The sequence below is a fragment of the Manis javanica genome, chromosome 2 (assembly GCF_040802235.1).
Source record: "Manis javanica isolate MJ-LG chromosome 2, MJ_LKY, whole genome shotgun sequence".
Lineage (NCBI taxonomy): Eukaryota > Metazoa > Chordata > Mammalia > Pholidota > Manidae > Manis > Manis javanica.
This window is the reverse complement of record NC_133157.1, coordinates 192,715,014-192,738,971: the sequence shown is the minus strand read 5'-3', so window position 1 is coordinate 192,738,971 and position 23,958 is coordinate 192,715,014. Positions and strand designations below refer to the sequence as shown.

The 23,958-nt window shown below is 34.3% G+C and overlaps 1 protein-coding gene across 3 annotated transcripts in view; it reads left to right on the top strand.

The window, feature by feature from the left end:
- The window catches only part of NUDCD1 (NudC domain containing 1), a 75,776-nt gene that overhangs the window by 34,643 nt on the left and 17,175 nt on the right, over positions 1-23,958 (top strand). The window contains exons 5-8 of one of the 3 annotated variants that reach the window (XM_017657615.3): positions 6,333-6,515; positions 11,509-11,713; positions 15,229-15,373; positions 19,789-19,914. In XM_017657615.3, the coding sequence (XP_017513104.3) occupies positions 6,333-6,515; positions 11,509-11,713; positions 15,229-15,373; positions 19,789-19,914 (659 nt within the window). Of the gene's footprint in view, positions 1-6,332; positions 6,516-11,505; positions 11,714-15,228; positions 15,374-19,788; positions 19,915-23,958 lie in introns of all 3 variants that reach the window. The other 2 variants (XM_017657614.3, XM_073229965.1) reach the window with 2 other exon arrangements.

Below are 23,958 nucleotides of genomic sequence, written 5' to 3'. Positions count from 1 at the left end.
ACAAGAGCCCCAAGGAAGACAACACCAAGACATATAATAATTGAAATGGTGAAAGATCATGAATAAGGACAGAATATTAAAAGCAGCCAGAGAGAGAAAAAAAGATCACCTACAAAGGAAAACCCATCAGGCTATCATCAGACTTCTCAACAGAAAGCTTACAGAACAGATGGGAGTGGCATGATGTATTTAATGCCATGAAGCAGAAGGGCCTTGAACAAAGAATACTGAACCCAGCAATTTTATCATTTAAATTTGAAGGAGGGATTAAACAATTTCCAGATAAGCAAAGGTAAGAGAATTTACCTCCCACAAACCGTCTCTACAGTGTATTTTTGAGGGAGTGCTATAGATGGAAGTGTTCCTAAGGCTATAGCTGTCACCAGAGGAAAGAATACCACAGTAAAGAAAGTAAAACAATTAATTACTAAGCAGATGTAAAATCAAATGAACTACCCCCAAAGCCAGTCAAGGGATAGACAGAGTACGGAATATGATACCTAATATATAAAGAATGGAGGAGGAGGGGAAAAGGAGGAGAAAATAACCATTTAGACTGTGTTTGTAATAGCATACTGAGTTAAATTAGACTGTTAGATAGTAAGGAGGTTCTCCTTGAACCTTTGGAAACCACAAATCTAAAGCCTGCAATGGCAATAAGGAGAAAAAAGCAGGAGTTGCAATACTTGTATTCTTCAAAACAAAGAAAGTCACAAGAGACAAAGAAGGACATTACATAATGATGAAGGGATCAGTCCAACAAGAGGATATAACCATTATAAATATCTATGCTCTCAACAGAGGAGCACCTACATATGTGAAACAAATACTAACAGAACTAAAGGGGGAAATAGAATGTAATGCATTCATTTTAAAAGACTTCAACACACCATTCACTCCAAAGGAGAGATCAACCAGACAGAAAGTAAGGAGAGAGGCACTGAACAACACACTAGAACAGATGGACCTAACGGACATCTACAGAACACTCTACCCAAAAGCAGCAGGATACACATTCTTCTCAAGTGCACATGGAACATTTTCATAACTAGATTATATACCTGGCCACAAAAAGAGCCTCAGTAAATTCAGAAGGATTGAAATTGTACCACCCAGCTTTTCAGTCCACAGAAGTATGAAATCAGAAATTAATTGTACAAAGAAAACAAAAAGGCCCACGAACACATGGAATCTTAACAACATACTCCTAAATCAATGACCAAATAAAAACAGAGATTAAGAATATATGGAGAGAAATGACAAATAATTCAACACCAGATAATCTGTGGCATGCAGTGAAGGCTGTGCTAAGAGGGAAGTATATTGCAATACACGCCTGTCTCAGGAAAAGAAGAACAATCCCATATGAACAGTCTAAGCTGACAATTAATGAAACTAAGAAAAGAACAAATGAGACCCAAAGTCAGTAGAAAGAGGTACAAAATAAAGATTAGAGCAGAAATAAAATTGAGACGAATAAAACAAAAGCAGGAGCTGGTTCTTCGAGAAAATAAACAAAATAGATAAACCCCTGACAAGACTTATCAAGAAAAAAAGAGTCTGCACACATAAACAATCAGAAATGAGAAAGGAAAAATCACTACAGATATCACCAAAATACAAAGAATTATTAGAGACTACTATGAAAAATTATCTGCTAACAAACTGGATAACCTAGAAGGAATGGACAAATTTCTAGAAAAATACAACCTTCCACAGCTGACGCAGGAAGGAACAGAAAATCTGAACAGACCAGTTACTAACAATGAAATTGAACTGGTAATCAAAAAACTACCTAAAAACAAAACTGCTGGACCAGATGGCATCACCACTGAATTTTATAAAAAATTTAGTAAAGACCAAATACCCATCCTCCTTAAAGTTTCCCAAAAAGTAGAAAAGGAGGGAATACTTCCAGACATTCAATGAGGCCAATGTCACTCTAGTACCAAAACCAGGCAAAGACACTACAAAAAAAGACAACTATAGACCAGATTTTGATAAAAATCAGTGGTGAAGCCATCTGGTCCAGGACTTTTGTTCTTAGGTAGTTTTTTGATTACCAGTTCAAATTCATTGCTGGTAGTTGGTCTGTTCAGATTTTCTGTTCCTTCCTGGGTCAGCATTGGAAGGTTGTATTTCCTGGAAATTTGTCCTGTTTCTTCTAGGTTATCCTTTTTGTTTACACATACTTTTTCGTAGTAGTCTCTAATAATTCTTTGTATTTCTGTGGTGTCTGTAGTGATTTTTCCTTTCTCATTTCTGATTCTGTTTATGTGTATAGACTCTCTTTTTTTCTTGATAAGTCTGGCTAGGGGTTTACCTATTTTGTTTATTTTCTCAAAGAACCAGCTCCTGGTTTCATTGATTCTTTCTGTTGTTTTATTCCTCTAGATTTTTTTTATTTCTTCTCTGATCTTTATTATGTCCCTCCTTCTACTAACTTACTAACTTTGGGCCTCATTTGTTCTTTTTCTAGTTTTGTTAATTGTGAGTTCAGACTGCTCATTTGGAGTGTTCTTTTTTCTTGAGATAAGCCTGTTTTGCTATATACTTTCCTCTTAGAACTGCCTTGGCTGCATCCCACAGAAGTTGGGTTGTTTAGTTGTTGTTTTCATTTGTCTCCATATATTGCTTGATCTCTGGGGGTTTTTTTTGGGGTCATTGATCCATTGATTATTTAGGCTCATGTTGTTAAGACTCCATGTGTTTGTGGGCTTTTTTGTTTTCTTTGCATAATTTATTTCTAGTTTCATACCTTTGTGGTCTGAGAAGCTAGCTGGTACCCTTTCAATCCTTCTGAATTAAGTGAGTCTCATCCTGTGGCCTAGTTTATGATCTATTCTGGAAGTTGTTCCATGTGCACTTGAGAAGAATGTGATGCTGTGCTTTAGGTGGAGTATACTGCAGATATCTTTTAGGTCCATCTGTTCTAATGTGTTGTTCACTGCCTCTGTCTCCTCACTTATTTTCTGTCTGGTTGATCTGTCCTTTGGATTGAATGGTGTGTTGAAGTCTCTTAAATGAATGTATTACATTCTATTTCCCCCTTTAGTTCTATTAGTATTTGTTTCACATATGTAGGTGCTCCTCCATTGAGAGCATAGATATTTGTAATGGTTACATCTTCTTGTTGGACTGACCCATTTATCACTATGTAATATACTTCCTTGTCTCTTGTTACTTTCTTTGTTTCGAAGTCTATTTCATCTGATGCAAGTACTGCAACTCCTGCTTTTTTCTCCCTATTATTTGCATGAATTATCTTTTTTCCATCCCTTCTCTTTTAGTCTGTGTATGTCTTTGGGTTTGTCATGTGTCTCTTGTAAGCAGCATATAGATGGGTCTTGTTTTTTTATGTGTTCAGTACCTCTGTGTCTTTTGATTGGTGCATTCAGTCCATTTACAGTTAGGGTGATTATCAATAGACATGTACTTATTGCCATTTTAGACTTTTGATTTGTGAATACCAAAGGTTCAAGGACAGCTTTATTATCTAACAGTCTGTCTTAACATGCTTATTACTCTGTTTCAAACTCAATCTAAAGGTTCTTTTTTTTCACTCCCCTTCTTTCCTTCCACCTCTACTCTTTATATATTAGGTGTCATATTCTGTACTCTTTGTGTATTCCTTGACTGACTTTGTGTGTAGTTGATTTTATTTTGTATTTGCTTAGTAATTAATTTGTGTACTTCCTTCACTGTGGTTTTATTTCCTCTGGTGACAGACACCTCTTTAGCCTTTGGAGCACTTCCATCTAGAGCAGTCCCTTGAATAAACCCTGTAGAGATGGTTTGTGGATGATGAATTCCCTTAACTTTTGCTTCTCTGTAAATTGTTTAATCCCTGCTTCAAATTTAAATGAGTATCTTGTCAAGTAGGGTATTCTTCATTTGAGGACCTTCTGTTTCATTACATTAAATATATCGTGTCACTTCCTTCATTCCCTTCTGTCCTGTAAGGTTTCTGCTGAGAAGTCTGATGATAGCCTGATGAGTTTTCCTTTGTATGTGACCATTTTTCTCTCTCTGGCTGGTCCTTGTCCTTGGTCTTTGCCGTCTTAATTTTTATATTTCTTTGTCTTTTATTCCTGTGGTTCCTTGTTTTGGGAAATCTCTCTACTTCCATAACATGAGGGACTATTTCCTTCCCCAGATTGGGGAAATTTTCAGCAATTATTTTGTCAAAGAGGCTTTCCCTTTGTCTCTCACTTCTTCTTCTGGTACCCCTATAATGCAAATATTGTTCCATTTTGATTGGTTGTACAACTCTCTTACTATTCTTTCATTCCAAGAGATCCTTTTCTCTCTTTGTGTCTCAGCTTCTTTGTTTTCTCTTCTCTAATTTCTATTTCATTACTGTCTCTTCCTCATCTAATCTACGTCCAAATCCCTCTATTGTATGATTCATTTCAGATACTGTATTTTTCAAAGTTTTTGTCTCTTTGTTGAAGTTCTTCCTGATAACTTGGATATTTTTCTGTGGCTCTAAGACCATGTTTACGACTTTTATATTGAAATCTTTATCAAGATTGGTGATTTCAGTTTCATGGAGCCCTCTTTCTGTTGTTTTTTGCCTGTGATTTTGTTTGAACCAAATTCTTTTGCTGTTTCATATTTCTAGTGTTTCCTGTGGAATAATAACTTTGTGTAGGCAGCACCCTCTATTGCCCAGAAGGTCTCCTCTCCGGAGCTGCCGAGTACCTGCCACAATGGTGGAGGTCAGAGGTCAGTGGAACCAACCCCTGCTTAGAGGAAAGAGCTCTCTCCTGCTTTCTGGCTGTAAAGCCTGCCACCACTGCCAGGTACAGTGGGTGGTGCTTGCAGGGAGGAGCCTCTGTGCTACACCTCTGTAGCTGCAATGGACAGAGCCGTTCTCCAGCTGGCCTGGTGCCATGGCATTGTGGCAGGTGAGCAGGACTTGTGCCTGCTTGGAGGAAGGAGCTGCAGGCTGCATATTGCAGTGGGGCCCTCATGGCTCCTTACTAGCTAAGGTTATGGAGTGTCTGAAGCTCCTGAGAGTTTCCATCCTGCTGGGGTGAGCATCCTGGGATTGTTTTGTCCACCTTTTTTCTTGAGCAGAGTACTGTGTAATCTTTGTCCTTTTAGTGTCCTTCTCATTGCTGGAAAGTCCTTCAAACTACACACCTTTCTTTTGTCCCTGGGGGCCGGTAGTGTGTACCTGTTTTCCAATAGCAGCTGGAATCTCAGTCTTTCTGAGTATTGTTCCTGTCCTTGTTTAGCAACAGCACTAATCTTCAGAGCACCATGTAATGTGGGTTTGTGCTCCCAGGGCAGATCTCAAGGGCTGGGGTGAGGAAAGGGCTTGAGTGCCGCTGGTTCACAGCGCTTACCCTGCTCCTTTTCTGTGAGGTCTTCTCTTTCGCCCAGATGTAGACAGTCTGTTCTGCAGTCTTCTGGTTGCTTTTTCAGGATTAGTTGTATTTGCTGTATTTTTTTGTTTTATGTGATTTTGGGAGGAGGTTTCTGCTTCACTTCTCTCACCACCATCTTTTTCCTCTTCTTTTGAGTACTTTTTAAAGCAAAAGATGAGCTATTTTCATTGAATAAATTCGGTTACCTTATCAGAAACTTTTAGGATATAATTAATTGCTTACAGTAATTTTATAACTTAAAACAAGTACCATTATTTATGTTTGATTACACTAGGCATGTAGATCTATCCCTAAGTGTGTATAAAAATAACTTTTATCATAAGCATATTTCATTTTAAGAAAACCCCCTTATCAGTACTTAGAATGGGTAGAAAAATAGCCCATAGTGTACTTTTTACCTTATCCTTAACTTGTGGGTCTTTACAGAGGATGCCTATCATACCTGCTGGGAAAGTACTCAGGCTATAGCCAAGGAAAAGATAGAGGCAAGTCAGTTACTTTTGAAGTCCAGAGCACTGCTGTACAAGGAAAGTTCTGTAAGATGGACATGGTTTATATGCTTGCCATTCATTACAGTAGCAGTTAGCCATGTGTGCCTATTGAACACTTGAAATATTTCAGTGGCTAGAATATAGAATTTTAGATTTCACTTATTTTTAATTAAATAGCCACTGTGGCCAGTGGCTACCACATTGGTAAGCACAATCGAGACCAAATTTCATCAGTCCCAGTGTTTTAAAATAGGATTTACTTATGGAAAATTAGGTTGCACATTTTTTCATCCTTAAGAAAGTACTCCTAATACTGTGGTTTTCAACTGTACATTTAAAATACTTAATTTTAATTAAAATTAATATACAGATATTTTCAGGATATTCTTAAAATAATACAGTGTTTTATTTGTAATTCCTATTTTAAAATACATTTTTCTTACAGATAATGAAAAGTATGAAATTATTAAGCGTGATATTCTCCGTGGAAAGTCAGTGCCACATTACGCTGCTATCGAGCCTGATGGGAATGGTCTAATGATTGTCTCCTACAAGTCCTTCACATTTGTTCAGGGTAGCCAAGATCTTGAAGAAAACAAGGATGAAAACATGTCAGAGAAAATCAAAGGTAATTTTACTTTTAATCTTCATAAAGTTTGTGTACATTTCTGTATATACCCACTTATGTCTGGTTTGTCTTCCTGATTACGTGTTTTACCAAGGCAAAATAGATGATTAATTTTTTATATTTCCCAGAATAATCTTTTATAAAATGTACTACCTAAGCAGTGTGAGCTAGCTTAATTAGATAATTCTGTGATTACCAAAAATGTTTTTAAAAAATTTGTATGTTAGCTTATTTGATGAGATGTTTAATAAATATTTATTGAATGATTAATACTGTCTATTTGTTGGCAGTTGAGAACCAGCATGTTAGTATTGAAAATGTTAATCTTTAAAATAAACTAAACTCTTTACATTATATACATACATGAATATACGTTTTTATAGCTTTTGTACTAAACTGAAGGAAATTCCTTGAGAGCAGAATTACTAAGTTTTTCCCTGTGTCAAATGAATGAACATAGATGTTTTAGAATGTAAAGCGTAACAAAGACTTTAGAAGAAATTTATATTTATATACAAAGAATATTTATTCTTCTAAAGCTATTCAGAAGAACATTTTTCTATAATCATTACCATTCATATTTCTGATGTTTATAACCAGAGAGTAGCATATTTTACCTAACAGAAATTTTCACATTATTGAACAGTTATATATCTTATTCTTTGAATGCACCTTTTTTGTTAAACAATTTTTAATTATATAAAATAAAAACTAGTTTCACTATTTTTATGTTTATAGCTTTCTAAATAATGAATTATTTGAAAAGTATTTGAAAATATTAATGTAATAAGTATTCTTGTCCATTTGATATTGTCATATGACATAATAATAGTATTTGCTTTGAAAAACCTAAAACATGATCTCCAAAGACACAGAAATGCACTCAGCACAACCAACAATTGAGAAAATTATTTAGGTTCTTGTATACTTTTAGTGAAGAGAGGATTAAATAATTCTTAATTTTTTCCCTTTAGTCTGTTTATATGGCTTTTAATTTATACTAAAATCTCATGTGATTTGCAGACTCCTCCTTCTCCCATATCTAGAAGAACTTACCACAGAGTGATTACTATGTATAAACTACCTTGTTAACTTTTCTGGTAGACAGAAGGATGAATAAAACAAATTATTTACTTTTAGTTATTTTAAGTTATTTTAGTTATTTTAATTATAGTTATTTTAAGCTATAGATGAAACTTTTTCAGTGAGTTTATATTAAAAGTAACTTCTAAAGCCAAAAGAGAGAGGATCTGCGAGGGTGCTTAAAGGAATGTGGTGCAAAGTTAGAAATTAGCCCAAAGTAACAATTTCATTTTGAAAATTCATGCATTATTTTATATTTACTTTATAAACCTCTTTGTTAAAATAAGTATGTTTTATTTTAAAATTTTTATTGGGATATATACAAAAAATGCACAAATCCTAATGTACAGCCTGATGAATTTTGGCATGTGTGTGCATTCATGTAACCATTGCCCTGATGAAGATACCAAACTTTCTAATTTTTTTCCCTTCACCTGTTTCACCCATTCTTCCACCCACTTCCCATTTAGTACCTACCAGTTTGTCCTCTGTGTTTATGGGTCCATTTCAGTTTTGTTTGTTTGTTTTCTAGATTCCACATAAAAGTGAAGTCATATTGTATTTGTCTTATTCTGACTTACTTAACCTTGCATCTATTGATAGACCTTTAGGTTTTTCCCTTATTTCAGCTATTGTAAATAATCCTGCAATAAACACAGCAGTGCATGTATTTTTTCAGAATAGTGATTTTTTTTTCTTTGGATAAATTCCCAGAAGTGGAATTGCTGGGTCAGATGGCATTTAATTTTTTCTTTTGAGAACCTCTATACTGCTTTTCATAGTGTCTGCGTCAACTTGCAGTCCCACCAGCAGTGTAGCAGAGTTCTCTTTTCTCCACATTCTGACTAGTGTGAGGTGACATCTCATTGTGATTTTCATTTGCATTTCCCTGATGATTAGTGATGTGGAGCATTTTTCCTTGTGTCTGTTGGCCATCTGTTTGTCTTGGAAGAATGTCTGATTGGGTCCTCTGCCCAGTTTTTCATTGGGTTGTTTTTTTGATGTTGAAGTATATGATGTATCATTTAGATATTAGCTCCTTATTAGACACAATAATTTGCCAATATATTCTCCTATACAGTCAGTTGCCTTTTTATTTTGTTGATGATTTCCTTAGCTGTGCAGAAGCTTTTTAGTTTGATACAATTCCACTTACATTTGCTTTTTTTTTTTTTTTTGCCTTGGGAGAGACATCCAGAAAAATTACAAATGCTGATGTTCAAGAGTTGACTGCCCATGTTTTCTTCTAGGAATTTTATGGTTTCATGTCTTATATTTAGGTCTTTGTGCATGTGTAAGACAGTGATCCATTTTCATTCTTTTGCATATGACTCCAGTTTTCCCACCACCATTTATTGAGGACACTGTCTTTCCCCATTGTATAGTCTTGCCTCCTTTGTCATATATTAATTGGCCATGTAGGTGTGGGTTTATTTCTAGGCTCTCTTTTCTGTTTTATTGTTGTATTAATCTGTTCTAATGTCAAACCATATATCTTGGTGTAGACCTCCTTTGGGTCATCTTATTTGGGGCTTTTTGTGGTTCCTGGATCTGATGTCTGTTTCATTCCCTAGGTTAGGGAAGTTTTCAACCAATGTTTCTTATGTAAGCTTTCCACCCCTTTCTCTCTTCTTCTGGGACTCCTATAATGCAAATAATGCAAATATTAGGATGTTTGATGTTATCCCAGAGCTCCCTTAACCTATCCTCATTTTTAAAATTTTTTTCTTTCTTCTGTTCATCTTAGATGCTTTTCATTATTGTCTACCACTTTTGCTCATCTGTTCTTCTGTATCCTCTAGTCTCCTTCTGATTCCCTCTCATGTGTTTTTCTTTCATTTATTGTATTCTTCATCCCTAATTGATTCTTTTTAGATTTTCTATCACTTGGTTGAAATCCTCCCTGAGCTCATCCATTCTTTTCTCAAATCTGGTGAGCATCTTTATAACCATTGCTTTGAATTCTTTATCAGGTAGATTGATTAAGTTCATTTCATTTAGTTTCTTTTCTGTTTTTTTTTTCTTATTCTTTCGTTTGGAGCATATCCTTCTATTTCTTCATTTTGTTTGACTTCTGTGCTTGGTTCTATGAATTAGTTAAAAGGGTTATCTTTCCCAGTGTTGAAGGATTGTTCTTGTGTGGGAGGAACCCCTGGTCCACACTGCATGTACTAGGTAGTCTTGGCTGTCTGGAGGTCAAGTGAGTGTGAGATGGGTGTGTCCTGTTATCTCTGATAGGTGCATTTGGTTTGGTTGTGGCAGAGGTCAGGAGGCTGCCTCTGTCACGTCTAGAACCAGTGTGTTCACTCTGACTCTGCTCTCGTGTACACGGTGTGCATGGGGAATGTAAACAGCGGTGCTCACCTTGTTCCTACTGCACTAGCAATGTGCAGGGATAATGTAAATTATATAGTTCACCCTCTTTCCATCTGCATTAGCAATGTGTGTAGGGTCAAAAACAGTGGCACTTACCATGCTCCTGTTTGCACTAGCAGGGTTGGAAGACCGCAAGCAGTGGTGCTCTCCAGCACCCCCAGTCGTGGAGAGAGTTCCAGCAGTTCCTCTGCAGAAAGGTTCAAACCCTCCAACTACACAGCTTTTTTTCTGCACTCCGGTAGCTCGATGATAGCCATCCCTACTCTAGGGTCACCCTGGGGATGGAACTCCCTGCATTGCCATGTTTCTGTTTCTCCTGCCATTTTTAGTGGTCCTTGTACCTCTCATTGTGCAGTTGTTCACTTGGGCCACTCTTCTTCATTGCTCTATGTGTAGAAATAGATTTGGTGTGTATGTGGGAGGAGGTAGACCCAGGCTCCTAATACACTGCCATCTTGGACCAGCCTCCTAAAATAATTTTTTTTTAACATCAAGTAAAAGTGACCCTTTCAAGAAGATACACCATTCTTACGCTCTATGTTTGAGCATATCTAGTGCCCTCAAAGTTTTTACATAAAACAGTACCAAAATAATAGACTAGTAATACTCCACATTTAGTGAGAGTTTATATTTAATAACAGGATTGATACTATATGTTTTATGTGCATTAACTCATTTAAATCTCAATAGTCCTATGACATATGTAATAGTCTGTTATTGCGCAAATTAGGAAAACGAGAGATAAAGTTGCATACCAAAATTAATAAATGTGCTGGCATTGAGACCCAGGACAAGTCTGGAGTACTGCTTTCTAATCCCTACGTTGTATTCCTTCCTGATGGAGAGATCAATGCTTAAAGATGTCATTAAGCAAATATTTATTCTTTTTGCTTATTTTTCTGTTTTTCTTACTTCCATGATTATAGTATAATGAATCTAAAGATGCTTCTTTAGTAACTGGGTTTTAGAATACAGACTTAGGAAATAGAGAAGGTGAAGGGAGAATTCTTTTACTGGGACTTAGACAAAGTGTACTGACTGGCCTTGAATATATCCTGTGAGATTGCTTTCATACAACAAAGTTGTGGGGTAGAATACCCAATACCTTATGAGAAATGATGGACAAGGGGGTTTCAGACAGTGGTTTATGACATATTTGGTGTTCTTTTGGACTAAAAATCCTGTGTGTGTGTCAGTCTGTGGAAGGGGAAAAGGAAGAGGGAGAAGAAAGAAAGGAGGGGAACTGGGAGGCAGGGAGAGGAAGAATGGTGAAGGATTGCAGTCATTGGTATTTTATCAGTGCTTATCTCTTGGAGCATTAGATAAGCCTGGGAGAGGAGAATGTCAAGTGCAATTGCTATAACTCTAAGTGAAAATTCCCCAAAGAGATCTGTGTCTATTTCTTTAAAATTAATTTTTTGTGAAATAACTAGAAAATATGCTGATTCCTTTGGATAGGTATTCTAATCTCTAATTTTGTATGTTTAATCTTCTATTTTTTTTATTACATAATGCGTCTTTCTTTTCCTAGTAGAACCTCTGTATTTCTGGCAACAGACTGAAGATGATTTGACAGTAACAATACGGCTTCCAGAAGACAGTACGAAGGAGGATGTTCAAATACAATTTTTGTCTGATCACATCAGTGTTGTGCTAAAGGGTCAGAGGTTTTTGAAGGGAAATCTCTATTCTTCTATTGATCAAGAGAGCAGTACATGGATAATTAAAGATAATAATAGGTATTTTTATGGTTGTATTTATAATTTTATTTTTTATTTTATCTTTTCTTTTTACCCTTTATTTCTTTGAAAATGGTTGAGTAAATATTTTCTTGTGCCAGTTAACCATTTACATTTCTTTTGTAAATTGTGTTCAGCACACACATTTTAAAAATACATAATAAATTTGACTTCATGAAAACCAAACTTTTCTGTGTATCAAAACTGAGAATTTCCTCTCTTCTGAAGACACTGTTAAGAAAACAAAAGAGGCAAGCAATGAACTGGGAAAAAATATTCCCAGTACTCACTTCAAACAAAGGATTTCTCAATATATAAGGAAATCCTACTATAAATTCATAATGAAGCAAAAACCCAATTTTAAAAATGGTCAAATGATTTGAATAGACACATTTAGAAGATACAGTTGGCTAGTAAGCATGTGAAAAAATATTCATCGTTAGTCATTAGGCAAATGCAGATTAAACCAGATGAGACACAAATGCATGGCTAAAACTAAAACGAATGATTGCATCAAATGTTGGGGAGGATATGGAGCGTCAGCAGCTTGTGCATTGCGTGGAAGTGAAAAGTGATAGACTCACTTCGACAAACTGTTGAGCAGTTTCTTATCAGGCTAAACATACACCTACTTTGCAACCCAGAATTTCTACTCCTAGCTATTTTACCCAAGAGAAATGAAAACATATGTTAAAAAGTAAAACAAAGCTCCTCTTCCCTGCCCCCAACCCCCAGCCGAAGTTTGTAGTAGTATATTCATAGCAACTTTGTAACAGCCAAAAACCGGAAACTCAGATGTTCATGATTCAGGTGAATGGATAAAAAAATGTGGTGAATTCATATAACATACTGCTACTTTGCAATTAAAAAGAATGAGCAAGCTACTGATAAACACAACAATATGAATAAATCTCAGAAATCTTATATGTAGTAAAAGAAGCCAGAGGTAAAAAAAAGTACACACTGTGTGGTTCTATATATGTGGAGTTCTAGAACTGACAAAAGTAATCTATGGTGATACACATCAGAGTAATGATTACCTCTAGGGTGTAGAGGAATTGACTGGGAAAAGGCACAGGGGAAATTTCTGGATGGCTCAGTATCTTCATTGAGTTACACAGATGGTAGGTGTTTATCGATATCAATGAATTCTACACTGAAGATCTGTCGTTTTTGTCTATAAATTACACCTCAATAGAAGGAGTATGTTTTAAAAAAAAAAAGGGTAAGGTTAAGTGTCTTATAAGACTATAATTCTCTGTCCCCACTACCAAGCTTCTTTGTAAATCTTTTGTCCTGGACACTTCACTCCCCAGTCATTGATTCTGTGATGGGTTAATGAATGGTATTAGACCCTTAATTTTAAAAATTGTCAGATTTGGTTGGAAGTGGTTAAAATTAGATATTTTTATTCTAAATATAATTATTGATTAGTTTTGACTAGTATATGACCCATGTGACTTTTTGATATGAGTCTAAATCTAAGAAATAGATATCTAGTTAAAAATTTATTTTAAACTTTAAAAGATGTCCCTAATTCATTTTATTAATGGATAAATGTGGTGACTTGTAACTTTTAACATGTTATTTTTTAAATTATCCAAAAGGTTCTTTAAAAAATACTTTGTATCTTCACATATTCTATTTAAACATTTTATGTGTGAGAGATTTGAGGATAGTGTTTGTTTATAAATTGGCAGACCAACTAGAACTTGTTACTAAGTCATCAAGTAGTAACCCAGCAAAGGTCCAGGAGACTAGCTGGACCTAATGCAAATAGTTTCAACACTTGATACATGAGCATAGACTATTGTTTGTCCACTAAATTTGAGGTGATGACTATTTTATGTTATGAAAGATAATTACAATGATGTGTAAGTGTACTTGATTAAATTATTCATGTATCTCATTTTCAATTAGTTGATGTTCCCTCTCACTTTGGAGGGATTTGTTACATAATCTGCAGTTTTTATGTAGAGCGTTGTATGTTCCTTTTGCGTAGATAGTAGGATATGATACTGGTTTTAAAAAATGTAAAAATGCAGTTGTGCAATGCAGTTGACTTAAGTTTGTACATATTATAGATGGTTCAGAAATTCTTTATAACTGGGATTGTATGAACTCTTAACTTCTTTAGGTAGCAGCTTAGAACAGTATTTATACATTCTGGTCACTCGGTGAAAATTCTTTAATAGTTACTTACATATATTGTTTTGGAGAGGCAGAAAGTGTAGTGAAGAACATGCATGGACTTGGAGCCAGAGTGCTTTACTAGGTAGCTCTTGACCTTGGCAAGTTACTTAACCTCTTACTGCTTTTTTTTCCATATTTGTAAAATGGAAATTTAAGTAGTACTTACTTTATTTGGTTGTGATGAGCATTAAATGAGTTAAAACATGCAAAGTGCTTCAGAGAGCACCTGACGTATAGGAAGCACTAGGTAAGTATGAATTGCCATTATTGTTGTTATCATCATAATTATGTTCATCATCATCATTATCAAGATTAGCTTTCTCCTTAAAAAAATACTAAATCTGGGCATTACTGATTATAGTGGTAATTTTTAATGCTAGTGATAAGAACTCATTGCACAGAAAAGATGTAATTTTGTATAGTCTCTTTAAGTAGTTTCAGAAAATTTTAAAGTGCTGTAATTAATTCATGAGGTGGTGATAATAGCCTTGAAAAAAGAATAGCTAATAAGTTTTCATGTTCTATTTGATAATTATGATAATAGTTATTACTGGGTTCTTGCAATTGTTTGCTTGCACTCGTGTTCCAGGGTATGGGTTATTATTTCACGTGTGTACTGAAGATAGCACATGGAAATGGTTGCTTTGCTATGGAACGGCTAGCACCATCCCACTCTTCTCTGTATTACAGCTGTAGCTGCTCCTAAAGGAGCTTTAATTTCCCTGCCTATTCAGAAGGTACATAGGCGACTTCTATCCTTTCTGTGTCCACCGTCTGCCCTGACTCAATTCTCTCTCCCTTTCTTGTTGCATCAGACGTTAGTCTCAGTATTTCTTGATAGGACCTCTTTAGTATATTTGGAATTTATATTTAATAGCTTAAATGTACAGAATTAGATTTTAAGGTGATAGAGACTATCATTGTAATTATCTTTCATAACTGCCACTTACCAAAACCACCGTTCTCCAGTGAAATATCTCAGGTCCATGCTACTTGCACTTCTGTTATTTAAATTTGGTAACATGCTACACACCTGGACTACAATACTTTCTGGGTGCTTGTAAACTCCTCCCAGTCACTTCTCTCATGAAGCCAGCCATTTGACACCATTTCCAGTGGTACTTGTTTGTTCACTAAATCCAAATTATTTACTTTTGTCTAATAGGTTTTCCATCATATGCAAAGCTAGAATGAACAAATTTTTGGTAAAACATCTGGACACGAAAGGAGTAATTTCTATGGAAGATTCTTCTGTTTCGTATTCATTGTATAATTTGTATAGATGCTTAATGTAACATTACTTTTCTCATTTAAACTTCTAGCTTGGAGATTTCCTTGATTAAGAAGAACGAAGGACTGACATGGCCAGAACTAGTAATTGGTGATAAACAAGGGGAATTTCTACGAGACTCAGCCCAGTGTGCTGCAATAGCAGAACGTTTGATGCATTTGACCTCTGAAGAACTGGTGAGTACTTGTCATAGGAGTGTCACTTTCCAGGAATCTGAAAGTGTGTTGTATGAGGATTATGTCATGTATTTCAAACATTATTTTGCTTTTCCTAATGTAAAAGACATATATTAGGTACTGCTAAGTTCTGTTTGATTATGGATTAAAATTCTAATACTCATTCATTCTTACACTATGTGAATACATATATAAATGTGTGGTCATGTTTATATAGGTTGGGTAGGCATGTATGTGTGTACTTCTCTCTTCCTCTCTCGCACTACCTCTTCCTCCCTTTCTCGCTTTTTCTCTCTTATATCTCTATATGGATATATGGATAGATATATAGATGTAGTCCTTAGAAGAATCAATTAACAAGTGCTGGTAGGGACAAAATATTTTATTCTCCACCTTGCTAATAATCTACTCACCATCATTTAAATTCTCTAGATAATCGTGTGTATGTGTGTAGTGAGAGCACAAATAGGTCAATTATTTTTGACAGATTAATTCATTGTAGTGATTGCAGTGACAATATATTCATTCAACTATGAAATTTTGTTGAAGGTGTTCCCAACTCTTACAACTTTTAAGATAATGTTAAGAATGTGAACATATAGCAGTACAGCAGAATTTCAGTTATATGTTCATTCACTAAAAATTTGATCAGCACATGTAAAATGTCTGACTTCTTGTCATCTGGAATTAGAGCAATGAGGAAGACTGTATGAAGAAGTATTTATATTATAGGACTAGTTGCATCTCAAAGTAGAAAGGAAAGAATTTTGGAGCTAAACATCTCTGTCAAAAGAAAACATGGGCAAAATGGAGAAAACAAGTTCATGTTTTCCAGCAATAATTGAAAACTGCAGGAATCACTGGAATTCATATGTAGGATTATGAAACTTTGATTTCATAGCCCTGTTGTTACAACAAACCACATAGACTGCATTGTTTTATGTTTATTCACTCAGCAAATCTTTACTGTGATAGGGCTCTGAGCATATTAATAGTGATTATAGTGGGGCTTATTTGAGATTGTAGATAATTGCTTCTAACTGCCTTTTAAATTTGCTGATTTCCAATGAATAGTGGTGTATACGAGTAAGTTGTTTGTTTGAAACACCGCCAGTGTGTGTTACATTTTGAAAAAAACATAAAATCTTGTCATCTGTAACTAAGGCAGTTCTATGATTTTCATATCTTTATATTTAACCATACTGTATTGGTTAAAATCTCTAAACTATGTATAAAATGGAAATGGAGAATAGTAAAAGCAGACATTCTGGCCTTATGACCTGGAGGAGAAGAATATTTCACTATTAAGGATGATGTTACATATTACCATGTTGAGAAAATTTCCTTCTATTCCTAGTATATTGAGTTTTTATCCTGAAAGGCTCTAGAATTTTGTCAAATGAATTTTCTTCATTTGTAGGATAAACCCCACTTGGTCATGATGTATTTATCCTTTCTACATATTATTGATTTGGGATTGTTAATATGTTATTGAAGAGTTCTACATGTATGTTTGTGAGTAATATTGGCCTAAATTGTTTTGTTTCATTTTGTCTTTTTACTGTCTTAATCCAGTTTTGGTGTCTAGGTATAATACTGACCTAATAAAAAAGAGAAGTGTTTTGTCTCTTGTTCTGTTTCTGAAGGAGATTGTGTAGAATTGGTGTTATTTCTTGTGTAAGTGTTTGGTAGAATTTGCCAGTAAAATTATCTCGACTGGGGTTTTCTTTTTTGGAAGATCTTTAAATGTGAATTTAATTTCTTTAATAGATACTAGATACAGGATTATTTTGGGCATCTCTTTCCATTGACTTTTTATTTCAGGTTCCAGTTTTATACATTTCTGTTATTATATTATTGTTTTCTCCCTTCTGCTTACTTTGGAATTATTTTGCTCTTTTTTTTTGGAAGTGAAAACTTAGATAATTGATTTTTTTTTTTTACCTTTCTTTTTTAATGAAAGCATTTAATACTATACTCTTCCTGTTAAATGCTACTTAGCTGTGTTCCTCTAAATTTTCAGCCTGTTCTGTTAATCCCATTAAGGATTGATTTGATTTGATTCTGGATTTCAGAGTTTCTTTACATGGCTGATAATTATTCCTGTTCGTTCTTCCTCCTAGGGCACATCTTTCATGAATCTCTACTGAAAGTTTGAGATGTTTTCCAGGGCTTCTCCTCTTAAGTGGGCCCTAATCTGTAATTTCTATACCCAAGCAGTTTGATAATATCCAGACTCAGCTTCTTAGCCTCTTATCTGCTGCTATCCACTTGTCTTTTTCAACTCAGTAAGTGGTACTAGGAGAGCAGCATTACTAGGAGTCTCAGAAGGTTCTCTTCTCTGCTATTCCCTTTTCTCTGTAATCTTGTCCTGTTCAGTATTGGCTGCCTTGATAGTTCTGAACTTTTAATTTTTGCCTTCCTATCTCTGACATAGAGATAATTGAAGGGGGAAGGGAGGGAGGGAGGCCTTCTATATCTTTGGACATACGTATCTTCTTGAGTCATTGTGAGTCACAAATGACTTGAGTCACTAATTGCTGGGATTGCCTTCAGCCAGCGATAGCAACCAGAACTTTTTCCGTTGATATTTAGACTGGAGCAGACAACTACAGTTAGGGGGCTCCATATCCCAGCTGGGACATGGACAGATTTGGTAAAACAGATCCTCTATAATTCCCAGCTATTTAGTTTCGTAGACTCTCTCAGTTCATTTTATTAAGTTCTCAATAACATGACTGTATTTTGGCAAACTAAGTGTGTGGACATTTGTTCAGTTGTAGAATTGTATTTGTTACATACATGTGTGTGTGTAATTTATCACTTAAGTGTTGTGACCCTGTGAGGGATATGACTACACAGTGATTCTTGAATTCAAGCAATAGAACATATTCAAATTATTTTAATGATTCTATCTAGCTCCATTTTGCTTTTAAGTTATACCTCTGTGTTTTTGTTTGTGTGTGTGTGTTTAGTGGTTTCTCTAGAATTCATAGTATACTTTTTTTTTGTCACACCTTTTATAGTTGTTTCAGAGTTTCTGGGTCTTCTGTATTTTTTATCCCCAGTCTTTTTCTCTTTGCTCTTCAGTTTTGGAAGCTTCTGTTGTTTTCTGAGGCTTAGATATATATGTTTTTTATTGAGGCACATATAATACAATCACAAATCTTAGTGTGCAGCTTGATGTATTTTGACATGTGTATACATTCATGTGACCGTTGTCCAGATCAAGATATCAAACACCTGTAACATCACCATCTATCTTCAAAAAAGGTATCACTTCACTTACGAGAAATTTATAATGTATTCCTATTCCTCCAACTTTGTTTTTTTTAATACATTTTATGTTTACATGTTAAAAACTTAATAATATACATTAGTACTTTAACTTTAGTTAGTTCTCTTTTAAAAATATTTAAAATGTGGGGAAAGAAATCATACTGGTCATTTCCTCAGTGCTACATTTGTGGTGATTCAGATTACCATCTCATTATTTTTCTTGGCTGAAAAACTTGACATTTCTTATAATAGAGGTTTGCTGGATAAATTCTCTCATATTTTCTTTGTAAAAATACTTGTTTTTTTCTTTTTAGAACTATTTTTGTTAAGTATGTGTTACAGTTTTTCCATTTTTTAGAACTTTAAATATACTCCATTGTTTTCTGATTTGCATAGTTTCTGATGAGAAGTTGGCTGTCATGTGTATCTTTGTTCTTCTGTTCATAATGTATTTTATTCCTCGTCTAACCTGTTTAAGGTTTTTCTCCTTATTACTGCTTTTCCGCAGTATCATCATAATGTGACTTGCTGTGATTTTTTTTCTAAGTATGTTATGCTTGGATGTCTTTGACCTTCTTGAATCTTAAGATCATACTTTTCATATTTTTTTTAATTGGCCATTATTTTTTTAATAAATTTTCCATTCTTCCTGCTCCTCCTAGTTACTTAGTATGTTAGACCACTTGATATTGTTCCATCGGAAATGGGGTTCTGTGTTTTTACTTTTTGTCTTCTCTGTTTCATTTTAGATAGACCTTATTACTATGTTTTGAGCTCAACTGGTCTTCTGTGGTGTCTACTTAAATGTCAATCCATCTATTTTGTTTTCCATTTCAGATACTGTATTTTCATATCTACAAGTTCAGTTCGGCTCTTTTATATTTCCATATCTCTGTCAATGTGTTCATGTTTTATATCTTTGAATATGTTTATAATAGCTGTTTTAATATCCTTTTCTGCTGGTATTATCATTCTGTCATTTCTATGTCTGTTCCTGTTGATTTGGTTTTTATTGATTATCGGTCTGAAACTTAATTCTCATTATTACTATAATCTTAACAATTTAAAGTATGAACATAATAATCCACTCTTTTTTTGTTGTTTGTTTATTGAGTTGTTTCATTTTCTGGTCTAAGAATCCAAATCCAGATAAAGAAAAACCTCCTTGTAATGCTCAAGAGTTAGAAGAATGTGATATTTTCTTTGAAGAGAGCTCCAGTTTATGCAGATTTGATGGCAATACATTAAAAACTACTCATGTGGTAAGTTCTTAATAGTGGTACTTTTATTCACAGATGTTCAGATATAACTTAGATGAGATGTTAATTGATTGACCAATGTATGTTTTTCAAAGATGGCTTGATTTGGCAGTTACCGGGTAGCTGTGATATAAACCTCATTATTTCATAAAATATCTTTTCATATCACTACCCCCAATAAAACAATACTGTGTTATTTTGGTACTATTTTTTATCTTTCAGTTGGCTTCTTTCTGTTGAGGTTTTTATATACATTTGTGCCTGTAATATATAGTAGCATTGTATTTTTTTCATTCAACATTATGACATAGTATTTTCACATGTTATTTCAAACTCTGGTTTAATGGTTGGATTATACTATAATGATATTGTTGGTTTTCATGTGTATTAAAGTTATTGCCTATTGCATTGCATCATTACCTGCCCCTTCAGTTTTTTATTTGATCTTTTTAATTGGTGTGCAAGATATAGGTTGTTTTAATCTGTGTTTTTTTACTATTGACTATTTCTTGCATTACTTTTGATTGTTATTTTTGTGAAGAATTTTTTTCAAATAAATTTCATTTATTTGTTATAGTGTTTTTAAATTGATTTGCGTGACCTGTTAGGAACTTGGAAAACCCTAGTATATCAAGAGATGTAAGTCATTCCCTCCTCTCCTTTGCCCCTCTCTGACATTTTGAAATATTTTTATTAAACTCCTTAATTTATCTGGGATTTTTTTCCCTCTTTCTCTCTCTGGTGTATCATAAATATATACATTGGATAATTTTTTCTCCAAAATTGTGTTCTGTTCAAAAGCTTTGACAGGTATGAATCAAGATACTGAAGAATGTTGTCTAGACTTGTTTGATAAAGTCACTATATTCCGAGGTGTGGTCTTCAGCTTTGTAGGTATAGATTTTTTTTTTAAATTTAGAACTTTATTAGATACTCTTGCTTAGATGATTCATTAAGCATTGCTTAATATATATAACCGAGTGGATGTTTCATATAGTTTTATACATGAGAAGGGTCTCTATGGCAGATCAGTGACTGATTTGGAACTCTGCACATACAAATTAATTGTCTTATTACTAAAACCAGAAGTGTTGGGGCATTAGGAGTCTCCGTCTAAGCAAAAGCAACAGATTAGGGAGAATAATTTGGTCTTAAAATTGTTTTTAGACCTCTCAGTCATTAATATATGATTTAAAGTCTATCTTTTCAAGAAAACTATTGGAAATTTCTGCCAAGCATGGCCTAGTGTGTTTTTTGTCTTGAAGAGGTTTGAAGGGAAAAGTGTATTCAAGCAAAATTTATGGAACAAAGTCAAAAGTGTCCTGGGAACTTGATTTACCAGATCTAAGTCCCAGTGCAACATCTTACTGGGGAGATACGTAACTTCCTCTCATTCATGATCCTTTCCTAGTCTTTTTTGGGTACCTAACTTTCTTGAATTAATGGCTGGGCATTACAGTACTCAAGGGAATTATAAAAATGAGCATTTTTAGATTATACACCTGTATAGACAAGTGATACGGAATGGCAGAAGACCAGAGACTAGGCAAAAGTGCCACTGAAGCTGAATCAAAAGTAAATATTTAATCTTACAATTAACTTCCATATCTGCACTGCTCTCTTCCCCAGCCCTCTATAACACTAGTAACTTCTATAAGCACAGACATTTTGTTCACCAGAGTGTACATAACACACACTAAAAGCTCTAATTTATAATAGGTGCTTAATATTTTTTAACTGAGCTCTTAGTGACCATGATAAAATAAAAATTGCTTTACATCTTAGATCTAAAAAAATTTGCCTATGCCTTTCTGCTCACCCTTCCAACAGGGACAATCCTTTCAACTCTGAAGAAGTTTTAGAACTAACTATATTTCATCATTTTCATTTTGCAGATGTATTTAGGCCATGGTAAGTAAATTAGGTTTATATGAGATCAAAGAGCCAGTATTAGAAATGACTCTCTGGGTTTTCAGTATGTTTTAACCGCAATTTACCCTAAATACCAGGATCACAAATTACATTTGAGGGATTCTAAGCCAATACAGGCAGTCCTTACTTCTGAATAAAACTTGTTGCTAAAAAGCATGAATAATAGACTTACATTAAGAGCAGGCTTTGTCCTCAGGAAGTTAAGAAATACACAGTCAATCACCATACCAGTCATTTTAGAAACAGTATTTGATGAAACATTTTAAGCATTGGTAAACACTTTTAAACTTTTTAATCACAGTTCAATGTTAACTGCTGCCTTAAGTCCAGTTAGTATATGGTTAAGAGTCTTTTTTCTAAATTAAGATATAATTGACATATAATGTTATATTAGTTTCAGGTACACAAAATGATGATTCAATATTTGTATATATTGCAAAGTGATCACAGTAAATTTAGTTTAGATCTGTCCATACATAGTTAAAATTTCTTTTCTTATTATGACAATTTTTAAGATCTATTCTCTTAGCAATTTCAAATATATAATACAGTATTATTAACTATAGCCACCATGCCGTACATTAGCATCCAAAAGACTTATTTATAAATAAGTGGAAGTTTGTACCTTTTGACCCCCTTCACCCATTTTGAACACCCCTCCAGCTCCCATGAAGTGTGAGATGTGAGGTGGTATCTCATTGTGATTTTGATTTGCATTTCCCTGATAACTAGTGATGTTGAACATCTTTTCAAGTACCTGTTGACCATATGTGTGTCTTCTTTGGAAAAATGTCTATTCAGTTCCTTGGATAAGATTTTTTGCTATTGAGTTGTTTATATATTTTGGATATTAAGCCCTTACATTTGCATACTTTTACCCACTTAGTAGGTTGCCTTTTTATTTTCTTGATGGTTTCCATTGCTGCGCATAAACTTTTTAGTTTGGTGTAATCCCACTTGTATATCTTTCCTTTTATTGCCTTTGCTTTTGGTGTTCAAATCTAAAAAGTCATTGCCAGAACTGATGTCAAGAAGCTTACCATTTATGTTGTCTTCTAGGAGTTTTATGGTTTTATGTCTTATGTCCACTTTTTTAATCCACTTTTAATTAGTTTTTGTATGTATGGTGTAAGATGGTGGTCCAATTTCATTCTTTTATGTGAGCTCTCCAATTTTCCCAATACCAGTTATTGAAGAATGTTCTCTCCCCATTGCATATTCTTGGTTTCTTTGTTATAAATTAATCAACCATATATGGGTTTACTTCTGGGCTCTCCATTCTGTGCCACTTATCTATGCATCTGTTTTTATGTCAATACCAGCTTTAATTACTAAAGCTTTGTAATACAGTTTCAAATCAGGAAACATGATACCTCCAATTTATTCCTCTTGATCAAGATTGCTTTGGCTGTTCAAGGTCTTTTGTGATTCTATACAAATTTTAGGATTGTGTGTGCTATTTCTGTGACAATGCCCTGGAAATTTTGATGGAGATTGCATTCAATCTGTAGATTGCTTGGAGTAGTGTAGATTTTAACTATTAATTCTTACAGTCCATGAACACAGAATATCTTTCCATTTATTTCTCTTCCTCAGTTTCTTTCATCAGTGTCTTACAGTTTTCAGTGTACAGGTTTTTCACCTCCTTGGTAAAACTTATACCTAATTATTTTACTCTTTTTGATGCAATTGTAAATAGGATTGCTTTCTTAAATTCTCTGATAGTTTTGTTGTTAGTGCATAGAAACAAGATTTTCATATGTTGATTTTGTATCTTTTACTGAATTTGATTATTCTAATTTAACATTAACAAAAGATAAAAATCACATGATTGTCTCAACAGATGCAGAAAAAGCATTTGACAAAATTCAGTATCTGTAATAAAACTCAACAAAGTTGGTATAGAAGGAATACACCTCAACATAATAAAGGCTATATAAGATAAGCCCACAGCTAACATCATGCTCAATGGTGAAAAGCTTGAATTTATCCATTTCTTTTAGGCTGTCCTACTTAATTATTTTTTATGATCCTTATACTTCTGTGGTATCAGTTGTAACTTCTCTTTCATTTCTGATTTTATTAGAGTCCTCCTGTTTTGTTGGGAAGTCTAGC